This window comes from Chlamydotis macqueenii, chromosome 3, assembly GCF_036417535.1.
Source record: "Chlamydotis macqueenii isolate bChlMac1 chromosome 3, bChlMac1.mat, whole genome shotgun sequence".
Classification (NCBI taxonomy): domain Eukaryota; kingdom Metazoa; phylum Chordata; class Aves; order Otidiformes; family Otididae; genus Chlamydotis; species Chlamydotis macqueenii.
This window is the reverse complement of record NC_141558.1, coordinates 78,671,923-78,689,589: the sequence shown is the minus strand read 5'-3', so window position 1 is coordinate 78,689,589 and position 17,667 is coordinate 78,671,923. Positions and strand designations below refer to the sequence as shown.

Here is a 17,667-nt window from a genome sequence, read left to right as displayed (position 1 = left end):
GGTGACCCTGAGTTATAGAGCATTTTGTTTGGCTTTTTCTGTTATGACATGTGTTGTCTGTAAGAAATAAATATGTACTGTTTGAAGATAAATAATTCAGGCATGGAGAAAAGGCAGTCAAGGCATGAATCTTATTTTGTGGTTCAGTAACCTGTTCAGCTTTCTGAAAATATATTCATTTCTGTTGCAAGTCAGAAGGTTGTTATCAAGTGACAAGCAGCACTGAATAGCATTTGAATGAAAATACTTTTGAGTTGGACAGTACAGGTTATTTTCATGTAATGTCAAGACGTAATGGTATAAAAACTAATGACAATAAATAGTTATTCTTCAGGACTAAATACAAAACAACAGTCCTGTTTATTTAAAGGAAATTAAAAGGCTACAATATCTTAGATTAAGTTGTAAAAAAAACCACAAACCAAAAACTAAACAAGTTTTAAATTAAAAACAAGCTTACATTTTTTTTTGTTTCAAATGTTTTTGTGCTAGGATCTTAAAGGTAATTGAGGTTCTTTGGATGATACCTCTAGTTACTTCATTTGTGCATGGAAGAGATAGTATTGCATTTGTAAATTAATAATGAAAACATCACTAAGATAACTGTGTGGCTTTGTACGTTACTAGATAGATGAGCAGTGTGATGTGTAGTGCAAGAGCTCCAAAAATAATGAGCTGGATATTAAATGGAATTGGGAAGTGTAGATACATACTTTTAAAAAATTAACTGCTTTATAATTTAATATTAAAAACATTTAATGCTTTTTAATATATCTGAGGATTTTTGTTGTATTGGTGATATTTGTTTAAAGATGCCATTATTTTCTGAAGTTTGAAACATCTTTAGAAAAAGAAAAATTGTATATTAACAGGGAAGTCATTATTTGAGAAAGAGATGCTAATTTTATATTTAAGATGGAGATGGTAAGTTTCTGTGTTCTAATAGTTCTAATTCTAGTGATGATAACTAAAAAAGTGAATTAAAGTTATGTTAATGTAATACTTTTGTAATGAGTATAACTTCCTGTGCTATTTCCATAGCCAGCAATTCAATTAGTCTTAATAACTTTGTAGCAAGACATTTGTTCTTCTAGTATTTCTAAAACTGTGTTATATTATTGTGTATTATGTATTTATTGCTGTTTTTCTTAAGAACTGAGGATAATTATGTAGTTTATAGAAGCAGGATATTTTAATCTGAAATATGACTATTGAGAAAATATCGCCTTTCTACTGGTTTGTGATTGTGGAAGAAACCACTAGGAACTTCTGAGAGTTTTTCAAAATGCTTTTCATGGTACAATTAGTGCCCAAACCAATCAGAATTTATGAGGATGTGTTTTGAATCAAAATAATTCTGATGCTGAATGTGGTACAGATATATTTTATATGCAAAAAAAAAGTACTTTTTCCATCTACAAAGTATAATGCCTTGACATCTCAACTATGAGAAACTAATTGAAGGATTAATGTGATGTATAAAACTTGTGTTCATAGATGGGAATCTGTACACATTTACATATGGAAAATTGGAGTACGATTTTATTTGAGAGGGTTTTTTCCTGGCTTTATAATGGTAATACATTAAAGGATTTGAACTTGATAGTATACTTAATCTGTGAACAAGCATTCTAAGATTCTTTACATGGATGCAAATTGATATGGAAATATATTTTTCAAGTCCTATGTTCACACTGAATTACATAAATAATTAATTAGTCTTGCTGCAGCTAAAGTTTCATTCTTTTTATAAGGTATCAGCCAATGTTTCTTTTCACTCCAGAAAGATGTCATCAGATACTGTGTTTCCATAGAGAACTATACATTTTGCATACAGAGCCTTTTTTCCTCTAATTAGTATCCACGAAGTATTTGAGAGAAAAACAAAAGCATTGTTTTTAACTTCCTTAAGCATGTATTTTGATGGATCAAAGGAGGTTTGGTCACTGAACACTATAAGCAAGCATAAGTAAAAAAAAAATAAAATTAAAGATTTAAGCGTACAGTTTTAAAAGGTCAAATGTGAAATACTTGAAAGTTCACTTTTCTTTGAAGATGTTGTACAATTAATCTAGCCTATTAAAAGGAAATGTTCACTGTCCTTTGTTGTGAATCATAGAATGACTGGAATTCAATTCCGTATGCCACTCAAAGAAGTATTGACACTGAATTCAGGCAAAGTTGTTTAGGACAATCTGCTTCAATAGCAAAGCAATCATCATAGAAAAATCTCTATGGTTCCATTTTCTTTATCTGTCCTGTCTTTCTAATCTGTCTTCTTTTTCTGCCTTCTCTTCACTTTCCAACTTGTTCTGTGTACTCCATCCTGGTGTTACACCATCTTCATAACTCATACTTCCCATCTCCTCACTGGACATGATTAACTTGTACCTAATTGCTGCATTCCACTTCACTCTCACTTCTGTTGGTCCCTGTGTCCTGGTGAATCGCAGTTTCTTCTTCCTGTCTTTTCTGCCACTGCTTCTGTGTATGATGGATGTTAGAACTGGAAGTTATGGAAGAATGAAGATTTTCTGCTCTTAGTCCAGTCTCTAGTCTCATTTGGGTCAGGATCAGTAGTGATTCAAAGAAACTGGATGGTGTTCCAATAGCCCCAGATATTCTCAGTTATCCATATGCAGTCTTATGAGGGGAGGGAGCATCCCTACTGCCAGCAGAACCTTGGGAGGTTGAATCTGTTAAACGTTGAGGTAAAAAATGAATATACACAAACTGAGGCTTTTGTCAAATCTCAGAGCTTTCCCATGATTAGGAAGTTTCCATGAAAATGTAAATGCACACCTGACAAATGATAAATGAACACCTAACAGATGCCAAATTTTCCTTGCTGTAAATCAGAGAACACTAGGGCCTTTTAAAAAATAAATTACTCACCACTATAGTGGTAATTTTTTTTCCTCAGCTCATTCTTGGTCATGGTTTAACTTTTCTTTTTAACTTAGAAACTTATAAAGCCCCTTCAATACGAGGCAGAGTTGCCATAAACCAGCTATAATAAGTGATTTTAATTAAATTATGAGCAACTTTAAACAGACTTCTGAAGGAAATATCAGGTAATCATAGTAGGAAGTGCAGCCAAGGTCTTTCGTGAACAGAGGGAGTTCTTTTTCTGGTTGTTCATGATAATGAAAATGTTTTTTAAAAATGTTTTAGCCTCCTTTCCTCTCTGGTCTAGAATAGAATTCCACTTTTCTCACCTTGTTTCTCAGTTTGATGCAGCAGGACCTCTCATCCTGAAGGACTGATGAGGAACTTAGTAACTATATGCATCTTTGTATTTCTGTTGTACTGTCTGAAACTGAAAATAACACATACATGCTCCTCCTTGTTGCAATTATTTCTAGCTTTGTCTTCAGTTCTTCAAAAGACAGTGTTCCCAAATTAACTCAGTTGAGAGTTGCTCATGTTTTTCTTAACTTCTGCGATATGATCTAATAAAATAAGAACAAATTTTACTTGAGTTTGATATTGACTAAATGGAGGTTCTGCTCCATTCCTTGGGGATTTCTTTGGTTGCCATTCTAGTATTTCTTTAGTAATTTTGTCAGGATGGGTGGTTCAAAGCTGTTAGCAGTGAAATTTTTCAGAGTTCTAGGAACAATGTTATGTGACAAAAATAATTTTCATAATTTCAGATAGGTCTGGATGTCCAGCTCAAAATAGAAGTGCAAATCTGACCAATTCCTTTTAGGTGGTGGAAGGTGCGTTTCTTTTGATCTTTCTTTTTTGTTTTTTAAAACACAGCTGTATAATTATTTAAGAACAGCACCACAGACACAAATGTTCCATGTCATCCCAGAAATAATACCTGCAAAACAAACTGAGGGGGTTGTGGAGCTGTCTGTGTTTCTCAGTCAACACTTCTACGTAGATGTCTGAGCCCAGATTTACAAAAGGCATATGTAGACTCATAGAATAATTTAATTTCGAAGGCTCCTGGGGAAGTAATTCACAGTTCAGCCCCCTGCTTAAAGCAGGACTAACATTAAAGTTGGATTCTACAACTTATCTAGGCAATCTGTTCCTCTTATTCTGTAATTTTTTTCCCCTCATCTCCAACTGGGATTTTCCTTGTTGCTACTTCTGACTATTGCCTCTTGTCCTTTTGTATTGCATCTCTGAGAATGCAGAGTCTGTTGCCAACTTTTCTTTAATCCCACTCCCTTTTACTTAGTGAAAGATGTTGTCACACAGCATTATACTCCTAAAGTGAAGTACCAAGATCTTGGCAAAGGGAATTCATAAATCTGATAAATCTTCTCTAAATAGAAAAAAAATCAACCCCCAAGAATAGGATTTATGATACTGAGTAGGGGGACACTTAGCATCTAGAGAAAACAGCAGAAAGAAGGGGATATGTGAAATCCTAGCTTTCCTGCAGATGAATGCAGCCATATTCAATTCTGAAAGATGCACCTCTGCGGGTTGAGGCCACAGAAAATACTCTGGGTGTTCAGGTGTTACATCAAGGTTTTACTCTCCCTCTTTAGAATGCAAGTTTGACACATAACTGGTATAAGAGGCTATAGTGTTTATTAACTGGTCAGCACACTACTGATATTAATAGATTAATTAACAGATTAATTTGCCATCCAGGGGGACATTTACAGGCTGGAGAGGTGGGTTTGTGAGAACCTCATGAAGTTCAACCAGGCTAAGTGCAAGGTCCTGGACATGGGGTGTGGCAATCCCAGGCACAAATACAGGCTGGGCGGGGAATGGATGGAGAGCAGCCCTGAGGAGAAGGACTTGGGAGTGCTGATGGATGAGAAGCTCAACATGACCTGGCAATGTGCACTTGCAGGCCAAAAAGCCAACCATACCCTGGGCTGCATCAAAAGAACTGTGGCCAGCAGGTCGAGGGAGGTGATTCTTCTCTACTCTACTCTCGTGAGACCCCACCTGAAGTACTGCATCCAGTTCTGGAGCCCCCAACATAAGGACATGGACCTGTTGGAGTGAGTCCAGGGGAGGCCACAAAGATGGTGAGAGGGCTGGAGCACCTTTCCTATGAGGACAGGCTGAGAGAGTTGAGGCTGTTCAGCCTGGAGAAGAGGAGAATCCAGAGAGACCTTATAGTGGCCTTCCAATACCTAAAGGGGACTTATAAGAAAGACAGGGAGAAACTCTTTAGCAGGGCCTGTTGTGACAGGATGAGGGGTAATGGTTTTAAACTAGAAGGAGGTAGATTTAAACTGGATATAAGGGAGAAATTTTTTATGATGAGGGTGGTGAAACACTGGAACAGGTTGCCCAGAGATATGGTAGATGCCCCATCCCTGGAAACATTCAAGGCCATGTTGGATGGGGCTCTGAGCAACATGATCTGGTTGGAGATGTCCCTGCTCCTTGCAGGGGCATTGGACTAGATGACCTCTAAAGGTCTCTTCCCACTCAAACCATTCTGTGATTCCATAACTAAGAACTAATAGACATCCGACTGCGAATCATAGTTCTGTAACTCTTCACAGCATTGCTAATTGCACATGATTATTGAGTTACAGTTCTGTTACTTTGTTTTTATAAATTGCATCCAAATATTATTGAATTACTTTTCTATAAGTCTTCAACATCTCACATCACATAGTAACAAATTTGCAATTATGTCACCCTTTGACTTCTCACATCAAGTCTTTCAGATGTAGACCCAGTAGAGTCCAATGGTTTGCTCAAGGGGCTTCCCTCTGATATCCTGGAAGCCTAGGTTAATGAAGCAGGTCAGCTTCATTATAGTCTATGGGCATCTGCACTCCTGTCAAAAGATCTGCCTTGTTGTTCTTGAACTGGTTTTACAACTTGTTATTTCTTACATTTCTAGACCCTTCTATATCCCATTTTCTGCCCTTGTCTCCTTTCAAATAAAAAAGCTGTTCCTTAATTACTCTTTCCCCATTGGTCCAATTTACTATATCCGTTCCCAGATTTTGTATTTCTAAAACCATTTCTTAGGTGATCTTGGTTTTAAATTGTATTACTGATGTTGTTACTTAGGTACTGATGGATTTGCAAAATTTTAAAACCCCTGCAAAAGATACTCAAGACTCCCTTTCTGCTTAATATCGATTACATATTCTTTATTTTATACACTTTCTAAGGCATGTCAGTCTATTTCAGCTTTTTTTTTCCTCTACCTGGTTCTGAGTAAGTATACTTTGTCTCTATTCCACTTAACTCTGTCTTGGTTTACACGCAAGTGGCACAGATACCAGGGCAAGGAGCATACCTTTACATGCTTTTTTTTCATTCTGTTTTTTGCTCATACAGTATACTACTTGTCAGGGAGCAGCAAGGGCCAGCTGGGGTCCCTAAGGAAAGAGTAGCCAGAAGCTGAGTATAACAAGGCTGGCAGAGGCAGTGGCCTCACCAGGAAGGGCTCAGTCCCTGCCGAGCAGCCCTGTCTCAGAGTTGGCCCTGAGTCCAGGTTACCAAACCTCCAGCCCCTTCCAGGAAGGGGGGATGCTCTTAGCTCCCTTCCAGTGCTTTGTCTGAGATGTTCTATCAAAAATCATCAGCCTTGACAACTGCTGATCATGTCCCCATTTTCTGCAAAGACCCTGGCTTGTTATGGGGTTCAGTACACTGGCAGTCCTCTGTTAGATTAGGACCAGATACTTTTCTGTTCTTTGAAAAGATGACTGAAAGAGAAGAAACTGATGAAATTTAACAGGGTTAAACATTAACTCAGATTTAAATGGTACATTTTCACTTATGTCTTGCATATATATTTGGAATTTTAGTAGTATTTAGTAATGATCAATTCTGATAAATACAACTTTTATGAGTTAAACTTTTACAAGGTTTTTAAAAATGTGCTTCTTTCTGTTTATTTTAGTATCTCCGGAAGCAATTGGATTCCTGTCTGCTGTCGGAATATTCATTATTCTCATGTTGCTACTTTTCCTATATATTAATAAGAAGATGTGTTTTGAAAATGTAAGTGGTTTCCCAGATCTCGATTCAGGATACACTACAAGAAAGAATTCCCAAGATAAACTTTGTAAGTACCTGAAATACAATGTACTAAACTTATTTACAAGAATGCACGTTTTTACAAGGATTTGTAGAAGAACACACATAATCACTTGTCTTAGGAGATCAAAACACGCAATGTTGACTTTTCCTGTGACTGTGCAGTGTGTGGAAAGGAAGAAACCTTTGTATTCACAAGCCACAGAAATGCAACAGATATAACAAAAGAGTTGGCATTTACTTATGGGAAGGTACTTCCCTTGCGCTATGAAGAGTACTCTTGAACATATTTTAGATGTTCCATAATTATGTATAATTAAATTGTTAATGGGATTGTTGGGTTTTCACTCAGACTATTAAAATCCTTTACTGACCTTTTGGAGAAGGTCTTGCATTTACTCACCTGGAAGATAACTTTAAAGAAGTAAAACATTAGAAACTAAAAACATCTGATCTCTGACTAGCAAATTATTTCTGTATTCTTTTAATAGAACAAGATCTTTAAGGATAATGTGAAATGCAAAAAATTAAACCTCAAAAAAGATACTGAGGGTTGGTAAAATAACTCCTTTCTACTTTTGGGATGTGGGAATTGAATGGGCTTTGTTAGCTGACTTGAGAAGAAGAGACAGGCACCAGAGAACATAATGGAAAATTTGAGAGGTTTTCTTCCCTTCTGCCTCTTTAAAAAGTACAGTTAAATTTTTATTTTCAATTTTCTTGGAGACAGAAAAAGTTATCCCCCCCTGTAAATTAAGTCTATCATCTTAATTTTCTTTTTGCTACAGAACGAGTTTTCATGTTCCAAAATATCTTACCCTATCTAAAAGACAACAAATATTTTAGGGTTAAGAAGTCTCCATGATGCATGGGTTTGTGCAGCTATTGTGTTAAAAGCTTCTTTTAGTGTGACAGTGATGAAAGGACATGATTTAAATGTCTCACAACTTCTTCTTTGCAGGTTAGAATAAAAAAAAAAACATACTTCCGTCTCACACAGTTGTCTTATTTTTGAAAATAATGAATTTTATTATGACTAGTTGATGCTGCAGTTGATGAAGGACTATGGTTTTGCTAGTTGATTGTGGCTTCCTTTCAAGATATTTACGTAGCTGCTTTCTTATTGTTTTCAATGCGTATTGAATGGAAAGAGCAAAGCTGCAACTTCCCCTGGTAAATTTATTGAGTTTGAGATAGCAAAAGCAAATAGCTCTGAAACTGAACTTGGAGAAATGGAGATGATCAGTTTGTGAAACGGAGGACCTTTCTGTATTAGAAGTTGTTACTGAATAGATTGGACAAATGGCGTTTTTCAGAAACCTCCACCAAAATCTTAGCCTTCCCTCTATGTCTTCTCTGGTCGACACACTTAGCAGTGCTGTGGATGATCTGACTAGTGTTGTTGGAGAAGTTGGCTACAGTGTAGCTGATTCAGTAACAGAACAAGTAACAAGCATGATAAATGGCCTTCGTACAGAAGATGAGAGCTCCAAAATACAGGGTGATAAACTAGTGCAAGGGAGAGAGGAGTACACACCATCATTAACTCATTCTCAGGAAATTAATATGAAAGTGAAGAGAGGTATTGCAGAACATAAAGAGACTCATTATCCTGATTCATTAGATTTTGTGAAAAAAAAAACAAGTAAAGATGGAATATCTGACCATGTTGTGGATGAAAAACAGTACCAGTTAAAAGGCAGAGATAGTAATAATCATTTAAGTGATACAGAAGTACCTCAGGATTTGAAGAATGCAAGAGGATGTTTTAAAAGGGAAGCAGAAGGAGGAAATGAATGTTTTGTAACTGATAAGTTATTGAAGGATAGTAACCTGAAAAGTAATAAATTTACAATGGAGCAATCTGTTGAGGAACAAGGTAATTGCCTACATGCAGTATCAGAGAATTCTAAGAATCGCTTGCATAGAAAAATCAAACCATGGTCACCTGGAGTTGATTTTAAGGATTCTGAAGAAGTGCACAGTATGAGGGTTCCCCAAGATGCAGAAACAAAACTAGTTGAAGTGCAGAAGCAAAAATTATCAGACTCCAGCTTGAAGAAGACACACAATGACCATCTCAATTGCATTAGTGAATCCAAAGAAAAGAAATCTGAAGCCTTTTTTGACAGAAAAGGGAAATCCATATCAAAGGATGAAGACAATGTGTCAACTGCAATTGCAAAAGCGGGTAAAAAGAAAAACTCAAAGAAACCAGAAAGGAATTCAAGAGAGCTATGTAATAAGAAGACAGCAGGAAAAGGTGAGGAGTCACTCAGCAAACTGTGTTCTTCAACCTTTCCTGAAACTTATGATACTTCCTACTTTTTTCACCTAATTTACACATTTAATAATAGTGTTTCCTGTGAATGAAAGTAGGTCTGTGTTGTCAGAGCTTCATTCTCTAATTATATTGATAATTTCCTGGAAATTAATTACTTATAAAAGTATTACTTAAAGGAACTGATTAATAAATGCCTTTCCTATGTTCTAACTTTTCTTTTTCTATATACAGTTTTTCTTACCTTCTCTGCAGTGCCTTGTGTGGTTTCTTTTGAAAATGATGAATTAATTAATACTGGAAATCAACACTTGTTCTATGAAAGTGTTTTTTATTTTGTGTATTGTAAAAGCATTGCCTAAAATGTGATAAGATGATAAAAATAACTCCTGTTACATTTACATTATACTAGATCTTCAGAATATATTTCTGGGATATGTAAGATAGTAATTTCAAGACACAAAACTCAATGACAAGTGGCAATTAAGTGATTTTAACTACAGAAAGAACTGAATGAGGCTTGTCTTCAAGAAAGTTGTAGTCTTACAAAGAAAACCTGTGTATTGTTGAGATGGATGCTATGTGTGCCATCTTCAACATCCAATCTTAAACAATATGGAAATTGGAGTGCAATAGTAGTTTATGAGTAAGAAGTAAAACCTTGTATTTTTACACAATTGTTTTGCAGGCTCTGTAGTGAATTTTTGGAAAGCAACATAGGCTTTTCTAGAGGTACTGTTCCTGTGGAGAAATGAATGATTTAATAGGAGAAATCAGTTGCTGGGTTTTTTTGTTTGTTTGTTTATTTTTCACAGTGTGTGTATGTGTGTGTGTGTTTTTCCTTATCTGAAAATTTCAGTTATTAATTTTGTGGTTGTTTTTTTTTTTTAATTTTATTTAGGATGTGATTTCCATGTTTGTATGATAAACTCTGATCTTAGCTGTTATTTCTTCATGTAATACAATATTGATAAAGTACATTCTCTATCAAAAATGGCATTTTATGTCCCATAATAAGCAAATGAATAGCTTTCAATATGATCTGTGTTAGCCAAATGAAATAAAGTTTTTAATAAGAACATGAATTCTCTCAGGCAAGTTTCAAACTAACATCTAAAAATCAAAAGAGAAGTGGCAAAGAGAGGCATAAAACCGTGAGGATTTTTTTTTTAATGTGCAGGAAACTATTTTTTCCCAAGAAACTGAGACAGATTTGTATTGTTCATTTAAACAGTGTTTGCATGGATAGCTTGTGTTTTAACTTTAATGAGGTTTTTTAAGTCCTCTAAAGAAGTCTTGTTCTTTTTCTTTTTCTTTTATGCTAGGAACTGGTGAAAAAATATCTGATATCACTGGGAACTTCTTGGTGCTTACAAACATCAGCATATTATCAGAGGCATAACTTTCAGCACTACTTTCACTGTTTTATACTGTTCCATTCTTTATATTTTATGCAGACTGATTAATAAACCTAATTTCATGTTTGTGAATAATTGCATTTCCTCTAATGATAAATGATGCATCTAGTACTGAAGTCTGGCACTGTGTTAGTCCTAGTATGCCCTGCTTTAACTGTAGTTGTGGAAGTCTGTACAAGTTTCCTAGGTGGCAGATATCAACCTGTTGAGAGCCATATGAGATACAAAATTTTACTCTGTGCACTAGCAAAGGAGGCTTCTTTTTCTGGGCAACCTGTTGCAATTAATCTTCTAGCCAGAATATATCTTGCGTGGTGTGATATTCTCAGTAAGTGATCAGTGAAATTGAATTCGCCTTATAGCCATCCGTACAATGGGAAGAACTGTATCTGTCAGACTTTAATTAAAATTCATAGCCTAGAGCTGAAAGATCTAGTTGCTCATTAGCAGTCTTTTAAGGCATCAGTTTTCCTATAAATGCTAAATTAAGATTACGTACACATTGAATGTAGAGGTGGTAGCACCATCTGCAGTTAAGGTTTCCTGACATTTTCCATATCAAGACCTTATTTTCAATTGCTTAGAACTATGTGTCAAATTTTAAATATGTGGGATAAAATTTGGAATGCTTTCTGAGATTTTATTTTTTTTCTTTTCCTCTTCTATTTTTCTTAAGCTATAGTTTAAAATTTTTAGCTGTTTCCAGGAACAGAGTATGAGGAAAACATGCTGGTTATCTGTGCAAAAATTAAGTAGATTTCACATCTGCTTCACTAAGATGCTTTATCACTTTTGTGTATTGATGTATGTACTTGAAATGTGAGAGAGCACTTTTCTCATGTCAGAGATGCCCATGTTCTATGAAAAAAAAAAAAAAGTAAGTTTGAGGAAATTGCAAATCTTTGGAAGCTTTGCCTTTGGAAAAGGCATAGTAAACACTTCTTATAATTTACTTGTTAAATTCACTGACTATCCCATTTGCACTCATATGCTTCATTGTAGGGGTTGAAGAACAGATACTTACAGTTACTGAAGCACACTGGAAGTTTGAACAGAAGAATTGAGAATAAACATGACTGAGGACAGAAACTTCCTGAACAAATGTGACACAATGCAAGTGATAGACTGGAATTTGGATTAGGATAGGTGACAGCTGTGGAGACTATTATATGGAAGGTGGAGAGACTAAGGTTACATGAGTTGTTGGTTAGGTCAAGTAAAGAGAATTTGCGATTGAGTAGACAGAGTAAAGAGTAAATCCCCATAAGAGACCAAAACTGGGTGCTTGGAGCAGGAACCTGGAGTATGGGGCCAGGAGACAGGAACTTAGAAGATTCTACTTGTGTAAATGCAACTTTGCAAAACATGTCTTACCTAAGTTGCTGCATAGGCTTTTCTAGATGAGGATCAGGGAGAAACAGACCTCAAGCAGAAGTGATTTTACCCATCTCCTCTGGAGGCTTACCTAAAAGTAGGAAGGAAGGATGTCTGTAGAAGGAGGAGGCAAAAAGAGTGTAAAAGAGGCCTCTCTGGCTGGCTGTTGTGGTTTAGCCCTAACCAGCAACTAAGTACTGTGTGGCTGCTCACTCACTCTTCCCCCATAATGGGTTGGGGAGGAGAATCAGGAAAGAGAAAAGCAAAATTCATGAGTTGGGACAAAACCAGTTTAACAGGGCAGCAGAGGTAGAGAAAACAAGGAATAAATCCCAGTATCAGTAATAGAATATACTGAGCACATGACTCACAGTATAATGGCTCACTGCCCGGAACTGATGCCCAGCCCACTCCCAAGCGGGGATCCTGCCCCCTGGTGCCATCCCCACTTTATATACTGTGCATGACATCATACGGTATTGAATGTCCCTTTGGCCGATTTGGGTCAGCTATCCTGGCTGTGTCCCCTCCCAGCTTCTTGTGAAAATTAACTCTATCCCAGCTGCAACTAAGACACTGGCATAGGTTGAGTTACTTTGATTTTAAATGGCTGAATTTGGGGTAAACTGAATCCCTCCTTTAGGTAGAATACCTAGACAGAGGAGTGAGACTGGCTGGGCATGAGGACAGAGGCTAATGGGAGCAAAAATGCAGAACTAGAGCTAGGACAGGGGCTGGGAGGAGGTCATAAAAGCAGAGAGGGGATAAGGGATTGAGCGTGGCTAAATAGCATGTTAGATAATATTACCTTGCAGAATGAGGAGCTGAAGATCAGGATTATGGGCATCTCAGAGCTCTGCCACTAATGAAAATGCATTGGCAGATCATATACCATTGGCTTGCTCACAGAGTAGTGTTAATGCCAACCTTATTGAGTTTACATGAAGTCTTTTAATGCCTCTTAGAGTTTGAGATCTACAGAACCTCTGCATGACATGTTAAGTTTGGACAGAATCCATGTGAAGTTTGGAAAAGCGGGGAGGAAGCTTTTCTTTTACAGAAATAAAAATGCAGCTGACTCTTTGACTTGTGGGAGGAAGTCATATTTCAGATGTAGTTGGAAAATGTTGGCCACAGGTTTGGGCATTATAGAAGAACTGATATAAAAGAATCTACTAGATAAATTCTTCTGTGCAATTTTTGCTGTTGCCAGATGTCTGCAGTGAGAATCTGCATTAATTTCAGTTGTTGAATAAGGGGCTGTTTAGTTTTAGTTAAATAAAATTATGCATGCAAAAATCTTTCACTAGCATTTTCCAATTTGTTGATGTGAGTTTAAGCACTACTGACATAAATATCCTAAGATGATTTTGTTGAAGGCTTGTCTTTGTAAATCAGTTTCGTTTCTGATTACATGCTCAAAGCAAAAATGAGGTGGGAATGGAGGATCAGGAGTTGCCTTTTTTATGTGTTAGGTATCCAAATGTAATATTGCAGCAGTGTTGGATTTACTTTACATAGATTATTTTGCATGTTTTCTTACTTAATGAAGAGTTTCAAGAACTTCAGTGTGTACTGCCTTACATAAATGGATCCATTTTCTGTTGAATAAGTTTTAGAATGTTTTTTGGAGGATTAATGGTCTTTCAGTTTTTCTAGAAAATAAAAATAGCTCTCACCAATTACAAAATCACACAATACTTGTAATTGCAACAAGGTTATATTTTTAAAATATTACAGAAATTTTAATTAAAATAGCTTAAATATCTTCAATGATAACCTCTTATGGTTATTTTCTTGTATTCTATTTTGAGCTGTAGTCGATTTGCTTTATTTTATTCAAACAGACAACTCTTATATGAGTACAGACCAGCATGGTTCATCATCTGAGAGTGAAGATGAAGCACTGGGTAAATATCATGAGGCCTTGTCTAGAACCCAGAGTTCCAGGCTGCCAGTGGTGGATGGCAGACAGCAAAAAAACTATGTATGGGAAACCAGACAAAAATATAGTCCCCTGTCTGCAGAATATGATGGATACAGTAGTGAAGCCTCAATAGATGAAGGTAAGAGTGATTTAAAAGCATTCCTTTTATTCCAAATTTCAGAATTATGTTCTGGATAAGTCCTAGACAAGGACAGCTTGACTTGTAAATAGTCAATATCTGCAAGAAATACCCAGATATCTTTTGTATTTCTGCATGCTCAAAAAAATAAATGGCACACACTTGTGCACATTAATCCAGAAATACTACAAATGATATAATATTTTGCTATATTAAGTTTCATACAATTTTATCATTAGTCATTTTACTTTGGGGGGAACTTAAACTGTTTTGATTTAGGAAGGAAACATGGCAACTCTTGATGAATTCTGTGGTATTATAAATACAAAAACGACCTGTAATTCCTCTCTTGATAAGCTGTCATGACAGCAAAGTAAATCAAATTTATTATTGGTTATGGTGCATATGTTCATTGCAGTGTGCATTACTGGAATGTTCTGTATCTTGTAATGAAATCACAGAAAAAAATTACTACAAAGATTACATTAATATAATTTTTCCATAGCATTAAAAATCGGATGTAAACAATTCTTTTGTGGTATGTATTTCTTGACTTTAAGTTAGGGTGACAACTTGACTTAGAGGTTGAGAAATCTGCTGTCAATATTTTGTCATTATGTTTTTTGTGCTTGAAAATAGCTGTATGTAAGAATGTATCTATAGCCATTTTCTAGCATGAAAAGTGAGCTTTGTTTGAAGTTACACAAAAGTCAGATTCTAATATAGATGCTGTGCTATAGTAAGATATTTGTTGGTCTCCCATTAATATGTTAAAATGCAAAGAATTTTAGAGATTGATATTTTCTAATAAAAAGCAGATATATGTTATTGAAAGATAATCTGTCCTTAAAAGTTCTATATAGTCCAGAAGTGCTTGAAAAAAGTTTAATTTTTCTACTATATTATGTAATTCAATTATGTAAAAGTCTGTTTGCCACTGGAATTTGAAATTCGTGCATGGTCATTCATGATTCCAAGCTAAAGACACAAAGGACATGAAACCATGATTGAAGTAAGTTGCAAAGTAATAGTATTCTTTTCCGATAATCAGAAATTTTGGTTCTTTCCTTTGTTGTTAAACTGTAGGAAGGCTTGGAGTCTGAGTTTCAGCAAACAGGGAAAGAGATGCAGAGGTGATGTCAGGTGGTAAGAACAAATCCTTGGACACTATGATGGAGAAGGACAACAAGAAAGGATAGTGAAAGTATCATGTTTGTTTTTTTTATATGTACTGACATCTAACAACAGTATCGGTGGGGGGAATATGAAAGATAAGATACTAATTTTTTGTATGGCTTACATCACTGTTGGGAAAGAATGGTGATGTATATTAACAGGAGATGGAAAACTTAATTGCATTTGTTAGCAAATAGTACCAGATACAAATTACACAAGAAGACTACTTTCAAATACCAGAAAAATGTATTTGTCTCTTTTCAAACTATTGAGGATGGTTGTTGAAATAGTCATAGAATAATTCATGTTGAAAGGAACATGTGACATTCCTCTTTCTGTTTCACAGTTGTTCAGATTTTTTTATCCTATCTGGTTCATCTTCTAAATGAAAAGTTCTCAGTTCATCTGAGCTTTTCACTTTGGCCCTATAAAACTTAAACTCCAAAGGCATTGTGCTAGCCTATGTCCAGGGGTTTTGTTTGTTTGGTTTTTTTAATAATTGTCTTCCTTATCATCCTCTCAGATCATCAAAATTCATAATCACTGACTTTTATCGCCTTCTAGAGAATGAGTACTCCAGTCTGGAAATCTGTATCATGGTTAGAATTTAAGACCAAAGAACCCTGCTGGCAAGTCCAAGTACTAAGTTAGGAAAGTTACAATTGTTTCCCCCCTCCTCCTATTTTACTTCTTCTTCTAATGCTAAAGATATCTGTCACCAGCTGGTATCTCTTGTCAATGCTCTTTCCATTGAGGAAGCTGGCTGGATGTAAAACCCATTTATATGTATGCACACACATATTCCCTCTAAAATTAGTATGCAAATTGAAATAATTAAAATGAAAGAACATTCAGGGTTTGAAAAAAAAATAAAGCAAAAACTATCAAAACAGTCTAACTTAGAATACTGTAAATTTTTAACCACATACTTCTACCTGCAAAAAAGTTTTAATACTCTCAGTATTTTGCTTTTGCTGCTGGTTGTGAGAGAAATCTGTTCTCACATTTTACAAGGAGTAGAGAATCAGCAATGTTATTTATTTGATAGCCTGCAATCATTCCACAGTTTTCTGCAAAATTATTTCAAATTAGAGTGATGATTTTGTCTCATTTTTGTAATCAATTAATCTCACCAAAATTATATTCAATAGTATTAAAAAGAGTTTTGTGATATTGGACATGGCAACAGATTACAACCTGATATTTTTTCACATTTCAGTGACCTGAAGGTGGCACATTAGATTAATTAGTGTTAGTACTTTCTATGTTCTTCCCGAAGTATTTCAAACATAAAAGAAAGAATCTTTGCACAGTGATAAAAATGTATGGGAATAGTGGAAACTACAGAGTACACCTTGTACATTATGATCATTACAGAGGGAAAGCTGCCTAACCTAGAACTTTGATGAAAAGAGAAGGTGGAAGCCTTATGAAGGAAGCTGGCAGTCAAAAATAAATGAAAGAATGGCTGTCAGTACCAAACAGTTTGTGTGTGCGTGTGTGTTCAGAGAAACAGTTCACTGAACTGATGAGATTTAAAATGTCAGATTCCAAATGGATAGCATAAACATTCTAGATGTTTTGTGTAAGTTTTAAAAAGTCAAAGCTTTACTGTTCCTTAAACTCACAAAATAAATCTATACAAGACTTGATGCCATGGCAATCCTGAAATGTTTCATTAAATAATTGTTTTTTATGATTATTTAATTATTTTTATAAGAAGAGTAAAGACAAATGATAGAACCATTTCTTGATTCTTTTTAGTGGAGGAGGAGCAAGCAATGTGTTCCTATGTACTTTATTTAATATGAGAAACAATTGTTGATATATTTGATTTTGTGTGCTTCTGTTTCCTCATATGTACTTTTAAAATTTCTACTTCTAAGACTTAAACATTTCAGCTGTACTTCCAGCTTAAGGCACCAATGAGTCCATATGTTGAGCAGGACTTGATAGTGTTACAGTTAAGTGATAAGAGGAGAGAATTCATTTTTGTCTCATCTCTGTTTCTCACTTCTCATTGCTAGTAAATCAGGCTCTGATGATATCATAAAAAATTCCATCAGAGAGAAAGTAATATGAGCAATTAAAATGATATTTCATTTTGGAAAATTCTGTGTTATTTTCTCTTCAGCAGTTAATCTCTGTCACATGTTGTGTCTTGCAACAGTGTGCTGTGTGTTTTCAAAGGAGTCAATAAACAGTTTTATTAATAACTGTTTACTCTGCACTTTAATCTTCACTTTTAAAATTTGTTTGTTTAGACAGGTCTACACTTAACAGTGCACACACAAAATTTCACGAGACAAAAATAGAATCTTTTCTTTATTAATACATCCTGTAAGCTTTGCTTGCATTGCTA

At 35.4% G+C, this 17,667-nt stretch overlaps 1 protein-coding gene across 4 annotated transcripts in view; it reads left to right on the top strand.

Annotated features, from left to right (window-relative positions):
- The first annotated feature begins 6,875 nt into the window (after positions 1-6,875).
- Positions 6,876-17,667, top strand: part of SYT14 (synaptotagmin 14) — a 58,981-nt gene continuing 48,189 nt past the window's right edge. For 2 of the 4 annotated variants that reach the window (XM_086744527.1, XM_086744529.1), the window contains exons 1-2: positions 6,876-7,018; positions 13,911-14,129. In XM_086744527.1, coding sequence (XP_086600653.1) covers positions 6,907-7,018; positions 13,911-14,129 — 331 coding nt within the window. In that variant the 5' untranslated portion in view covers positions 6,876-6,906. Of the gene's footprint in view, positions 7,019-8,292; positions 9,254-13,910; positions 14,130-17,667 lie in introns of those variants that run through there. The other 2 variants (XM_086744526.1, XM_086744525.1) reach the window with 1 other exon arrangement.